The following is a 6,967-nucleotide window of genomic DNA, read 5'->3' on the forward strand; positions in this document are numbered from 1 at the left end:
CATTTAATTAATTCCTTTTAGCCGCTATGAGTCAGGGATCTGGTATCTTCCTCCAGCAGACATTCATCTACTTCAACATCTACATCAACTTCATTTCTGGACATTTATGGTTTGATTTCTTTGTATGTATGGATCACTTGGGTTGTTACCGACATCTGGTGAAAATTTCATGTCATTAGCACCTCTAGTAATATATTTAATGAGAAAAATGGTGACATGTTCAATACTTATTTTACCCACTGTAATTACATTACAGAATAAAGTGCTGTATAAAAATGATTTGTCTTTTTAATCAGTTGCACAAAATTTGTCTGTGTGTACCCAAATAATAAGTTACAAGCAAATAAAAATAAGACATGTTTTTACTGCATTGAAATGTTCTGGAGATAATCCAGTTTGGTTTGAACCTGGTTTATTTTCAGCACATTGTCCTGTTGGTACAGTTATATAGGCCTATAGAAAACAAAAACAGGATTTATGCATTATATTACATATTTTCACTCTCTGTGTGTATTACAGGCTGCAGTGTGACAACAGTGATCTTGCAGACGTCAAAAGGCAAGAGACCCAACCTGGAAACAATTCCTGATTGCAGGCCCCAGGAGTGTGATCAGCTGATCTGCATCATGAAACAATGCTGGGACAAAGATCCCTGGAAGAGGCCAACGTTTTCAGGTACATTATTTAAAAACGGAAAATAAAAATACTGAAATAGGGGAAGAAATATATCTAGTTATTTTTATCAATTAAGTAAAAGAAAAACTTTTAAAGCTTGTTCATTCAAATTCATTAGAATTTTAGGGCTTTGTTTGTATAGAGTTTGATAGAATGTTTTACGTTTGATTTTCATTTTTGTTTATTTGAATTTCATGTTTATGCCTAAAAGAGCGGACATGCCAATTTGAGTTGTTTCCAAAAACAATTACCATAACCTTAAAACAATTTTGCTGTAATTCATGCATGACTAATGCAATTAGGAGAAAGGAAGTTTTTTTAAACAGTTCTGTCTTAAATTTTTGTTTACAGACACTGTGAAGAAAATAGAAGCTTTGAATGACAGCTCAAAAATCCAAGGACCAATTCACTATCAGAAAAATGGCYACATGGAACAGAAATCTAATTATATGTGTCAGTTCTCCACCAACCATGAAGTTAGTTCTGCTTGATGCTTTCATTTATTGGGGTTGTAGCATTTCTAGTTGGTATTATGGTCTATAGTTTCTGTGTTTCAGGGTCTGTTTTCTCTTGTTTTTCTCTCAATTAGTCTTGCTTTTTGCTTTCCTCACACACCTGACATAAAATACCAATTACCAGAATAAAGGTTTATGGTATTTTTAACAATTGTTTGTCTATAAACATAATAGCAGTTTAGGTGTGAGTCACTAAAGGAGCATTTGAACACACATGCTCATTTTTTGTGCTCTCTGTCATTTCTTCATTAGATCACATTGCCTGAGATGTCAGATCTTCTGTCAGGTAAGCACATATGGAAAAAAACCCTGTTATGTGCAAAAAAAAAAAAAAAGGAAAAGAAAATCATAGTATATAGAAAATCATATATATATACAGTATATACTTGTTCTTGAGGAGATAAAATATTTTTCCCACTTAAATGGACACGATCCTATTTACACATAAAAGAAAATCTCATAACCTTAACAAAACAAATGTTGGAGTTTTAATACTTGACTAAGTGTGYATGTTCAGGATGAAGCGGTTTGTGTTAAAACCCCACCTAATCCAGAATTGATTAAATTTCCTTTATATATTTTAATTTGTGGTTTTATTAAGTTTACACATGTGTGGCCATGTGGTTGGCTCTTCGAATCTAACCTTTTATCAGATTGAAGCATTTACGTGATATTAAATTGGATTGATAGTGTCTTGGCAGAGAAAACAGATCTGTCCTTAAATAAACCCTCACAAAATCAGAAACTTATTTTTTAGCTTACTTAGAGATAGGCTTCTCATGATCTTTAAAAAAAAAACAACAGATGGTGTTGATTTCTTTAAACACTAATAAACACAGAAATGTTTTTCTTTCATTATCACTTTATACACAAGTATACAACTTTTTACTATAAAACCAAGAGGGGAAAAAACATAAACTCAAAAAATCATTTAAAGGTCAACACACTCTGCTTAGCATMTCTGCCCTTTCTTTCCATTTCACAGATGACCAACATGGCAACGACAGCATTCTGTTTCTGCTTTCCAAAAAGGACTTCAGTAGTTTCAGGCAGTCTGTGAAACAAGAGCACGTAGACACACAGTTTGCTGGCCAAATGAGTCTCCTTCACTACACGGTAGCCAGCGGAGATTTGGAAAGTGTCAAGCACGTCCTGAATCTGGGTGCAGAGGTCAACTGTACAACGGCCAGAGGTTACACTCCCCTTATTGTTGCTGTTCTGCAAAGGTCTGTATGGAAATGTGCTCAAAATGTGCTTTATGTGGGATGAGTTGTTGTCATTGGAGTGTGTGCTGACATTTTGTGAAGTATAAATATGAATTCATTACATAACTCTAATTATATTTTTTCCCTCAGAGACCTTGATAAGAGTACAATACAAAACCAATATTTTTGGATGACCTGAAACAGATCAAATTCAATTTAGCTTTGTAAGATGTTGTCAGACACTTCCTCAACAGTTATAGTTTGCCTTTAATGAAAGATTTTCGTTGAACTGAAATGTAAAAAAAAGTCTTGATTTATTTGTTGGAGAAACACAACCAGTCTTACTTTTTAAAACTCATACAAGCAATTCTACATACTGTACATTACACTGATGGCAATATAAGTGGTTTCAATGTTGAGTTATAGATATCATTTAGTCATGAATAGCTTACTGTTTTTACCCATAGCAGTTTAGTTCATTTTGATTTATATTTCACAACTGAAGAAATGTAAGACACACAAAGTTTGTAAAATATGAGAGCTCAAACATGGATTTCAACACCTTACCTGTTCTTAATTGCCAATTTTGTGATGAAAAGATTAATGTAGTTTTAAAAATGCCCAATTCTTTGTTTAGTTGAGACTTGGAAATAACAGACTAAAGTGGTTATTACAAAAATGTTTTCATATATTTTAATGTAAATTGAAAACATAATTTGCCATAGAAATTTCAAATGCTACAAGTTGTATAGTGTCACATACTTTCAAAAAAATAAATGATAGAGCTAGATTTAGATTTGTAAAAAAAAAAATGCAATGCATGAATCCAGTTTAGACTTAAACTGCACCAAGATGTTTCTATGCAGTTTAGTAGTTATTTAATAATCTTTTAGCTTAAAAATGTTACTGAAACCTTTCTGTTCTAGAGATTTGGACATATAGAGGGTCACTCTCTCTTTTCTATACAACTGTTTTTTTTTCTTTGAGGAGTGTTCGTTTTTCAGAAGAAACAAACACGTATTTAAATTTCAGTCAAACATTACATTTGACTGATCTACGTCTGATCAGAAAATACTGTTGTTCTCCCTTATCTGAGTTTTTCTTGATGTCTCTCAGTTGTAAGGCATCAGCCAGACTTATCCAGTCGCTGAACCTAAAACTCTTATTCATGCAGTTAAAATGATCTAGAATAAAAGGGATTGGGTTTACAGTTCACGTTAGCTGGAGAGCTTTTAGTTTGGTGAAAAAAAAACTAGAAAACCTTTACTTTAGCTTGTTTTCTACTGAAAAGATAAGAGCCATTAAACAACAGCAACAACAACAACAACAAAAAAATCTCCTTTCCCTATAGGCTTTATGATATCATCGTTTTGCTGTTGGAGCACGGAGCAGATGCAATGCAGGGGGACGAAGACCAGTGGACACCGCTACATTTTGCTGCCCAGAATGGAGATGACAGGTCTGTCCGTCTCCTGTTGGACAAAGGAGCTTTGGCAGATGCTCAGGAAAAAGCAGGATGGTTGCCGCTCCACCTGGCCTGCCAGAATGGCCATGAGACAGTGGTGCGCCTGCTGCTTTCACGGCTGCTGAAGGAGGCTTCTGTAGATCAAAAGGAGAAACTGGGGAGGACGCCGCTCCACCTTGCTTCCTTCTATGGAAATCTTAACATCGTCAAGCTTCTCCTTGCTCACAAAGCGAATCCAAATGCTACCGACAGCTCTCTTTTCACCGCTCTTCATTTATCCTCTGAGCAAGGCCACAACCGCATTGTCAGACAGTTGTTGAAAAGTGGGGTGAACGTTGACAGTGCAGACAGCAGAGGACGCACGCCGCTTCACCTGGCTGCTCTGAACGGTCATGCAGGTATATGCAGACAGCTGCTAACCAAGGGCGCCAACCCAGAATCAAAGACCCTACAGGAGTGGACTCCTATGCACCTGGCAGCTCAGAGGGGACACGAAGCTGTCGTGGCACAGTTGGAGAGTCTCGGCGCTCTTGTGAACGCAAAAGGTCAAAGTGGATGGACTCCGCTACACCTCYCCTGCAACCAGAGTCAGCCAGAGGTGGTGGCAAAACTCCTGTCAGCCAACGCTGACCCAAACATCAAAGAGGACAGTGAGGGGTGGACACCCCTTCATATAGCCTGTAAAAATCTCTGTTTCCAAAGTGTTCTTCATCTGGTTTTATACAAGGCAGATGTCAATGCAGTAAACTCTGAAAAGGCCACACCTTTACACCTGGCAGCTCAACATGGCTGTGTGCCCACCGTCAAGGCTCTGCTGCTGAACGGAGTAGACCGGACACAGCAAGACTCCTCTGGATTTACAGCTATAGATGTAGCGCGACTGTGTGAAAAATGGGAAATAGTTGAGCTACTGGAAAAGGACTGATAACACAACTGAATGGAGTGAGMTTTTGTAGAAAAGTTATAAACATTTTACATAGGTTCATACAAATAATAGTATATATTTTAAACTTTTACAGTGATGTCTGTTTAAGGTTATTCATATGTCAATGTCAATGTATTTATATAGCACATAAAACAACAAAGTTTGCCAAATTCTCTACAATTCGGCCTGATGAACATAAAACAACAGCAACGACAAAGAAACACAGACATATTCAAAATTAAGTTCAGTTAAAATAAAATACAAAAATACAACATAAAACCATCAGCTTTAAAGGAATCTCAAACTCTGCCAGAATCAAAAGCCAAGGAGTAAAGATGGGTCTTAAGCATAGATCTAAAAGTTTTTACTGTCTCAGTTGTCCGAATATTAAAACATAAACCATTCCACGGGTTTGGGGCAGGAACAGCAAAAGCCTGATCACCTCTGAATTTTAGCTTGGCTTTAGAAACATCTAAGAAAAACTGGTTGGACGACCAAAGTCCTCAGCGTGAATAAGAGATTACAAAAGGTATGATGGGGRCAGACCATTTAAAACTTTAAGAATAACCAGTAAAATCATAAAACTCATCAAAAAGTGAACAGGAAGTCACTGGAGAGAAGCCAAAACCGGAGACACAAGTTCATGTTTTTTAGTGTTAAAAGACTAGCTGCTGCATTTTGGACAACTTGTAAGTGATGAAGTGAAGATTTACATATAGATTTTATGGACGGTTGCTCCTCCAGTGGTGCTTAGGAGTACTTATATTGCAAGAGTACCATAATATTTACCAACAAAAAAAAATACTTTTTCCACATTTTTAAAGTCAGGCTTTTGATATTATTTTAAAAAATATTATGTAAGTGTTAACAACTCTTACATTTTATAGCACTTCAATAATTACACTCAAAAACTTAAATTTAAAGTGACAATAAAATCAGTTTGCTTCAATTTGTCTGCTGAAAACAACTATGACTTTTTTTAGGTTAATATGCTAAAGCCGTGCCATTTAAGCCTTTTCTTTTAGTAAAAATGAAAATAAATCATTTAAAATCTGCTGTTAAATCTCACAATAACATCTCAGTGACACAGGAGGCTGAGCTAACATATTGAGGTCAGAATCAGGTGAAGTAGATTATGACAAAACAGTGATTGTTTTCTTTGAATTACCTTGCTTGTGTACATCCCGTGTGTGCTCCTCATAAAGGAAGGTTGAAAATAATATAAAAAATGAATTTTTGTAATAACTGAGTTTGTTTCATTTGATATAAAAGTCTTTTTTTAATTTAATGATATAGTTAAACCAAATTTGACAGCTATAAAGTATTTCTTTATGAAATTTTCCATCATACCATTGATTGTCTGTTCAATGACAAGGCAAGATAATCATCAGTCATTCCCCACAGAATGATGGAAGCACTACATGACTTTTACCACTCTCATTTACCACACTGACATCCTATTATATTGAAATGAAATGCATGGATTTGGGAGCAGTATTGACCTGCGTGTTCACCGGCTTTTCCCTGGAAACCAGAAGAGACTGACTCTGATGGAGAACTGAGGYCTGAACCCAATCAAATTACTGTAAATGAAAAGTGCAGAGGTAAACTGGGCTCAGTCTGTGCTTTGAATGTTCTTGGTCGCTAAGTGAAAGGTCTACTGTGTTGTGTAAAGTGACATTTTATTTAAAAAATCATTTATTTTTACATGTCTGGACAGCTCAACAACATGAAATCATTAAACCTCTTTCAAAGTTTTACTAATAAAGTCAAAAAAGACTGCTTATTGTGTCCTCTTGTCTGGTAAAAAATTAAAAAGTATTTTTCTGTTTACCAGCACTTCTTAACCCTTTTGTTCCACTGGTGGGCAATAACAGTGCAGTTTCTGCAGCTGTGGTGGAGTGGTTAGGGGAGTTGTCCRGTAACCGGAAGGTTGACGGTTCGATCCCCCAGTCAAGCTGTCTCAGTCGTTGTGTCCTGTGCTGTCAGTGTGCCCCAGGGCAGCTGTGGCTACAATGTAGCTTTCCACCATCCTTATGAATGTGTGTGTGAATGGGTGAATGACTCTAAGAATTAAGCGCTCTGGAGTCTGCATGACAAAGTACTATATACAGTGGGTAAAATAAGTATTGAACACGTCACCATTTTTCTCAGTAAATATATTACTAGAGGTGCTAATGAC

The 6,967-nt window shown here is 36.3% G+C and overlaps 1 protein-coding gene across 1 annotated transcript in view; it reads left to right on the forward strand.

Annotated features, from left to right (window-relative positions):
• ankk1 (ankyrin repeat and kinase domain containing 1) overlaps positions 1-6,569 on the forward strand; it is a 9,796-nt gene extending 3,227 nt beyond the window's left edge. Inside the window, exons 5-9 of the mRNA XM_014005259.1 lie at positions 520-675; positions 1,027-1,151; positions 1,443-1,476; positions 2,176-2,416; positions 3,747-6,569. Of these exons, the coding sequence (XP_013860713.1) occupies positions 520-675; positions 1,027-1,151; positions 1,443-1,476; positions 2,176-2,416; positions 3,747-4,785 (1,595 nt within the window). The 3' untranslated portion in view covers positions 4,786-6,569. The remainder of the gene's footprint in view (positions 1-519; positions 676-1,026; positions 1,152-1,442; positions 1,477-2,175; positions 2,417-3,746) is intronic.
• The last annotated feature ends 398 nt before the right edge of the window (positions 6,570-6,967 follow it).

The sequence above is a fragment of the Austrofundulus limnaeus genome, unplaced genomic scaffold (assembly GCF_001266775.1).
Source record: "Austrofundulus limnaeus strain Quisiro unplaced genomic scaffold, Austrofundulus_limnaeus-1.0 Scaffold29, whole genome shotgun sequence".
Classification (NCBI taxonomy): Eukaryota; Metazoa; Chordata; class Actinopteri; order Cyprinodontiformes; family Rivulidae; genus Austrofundulus; species Austrofundulus limnaeus.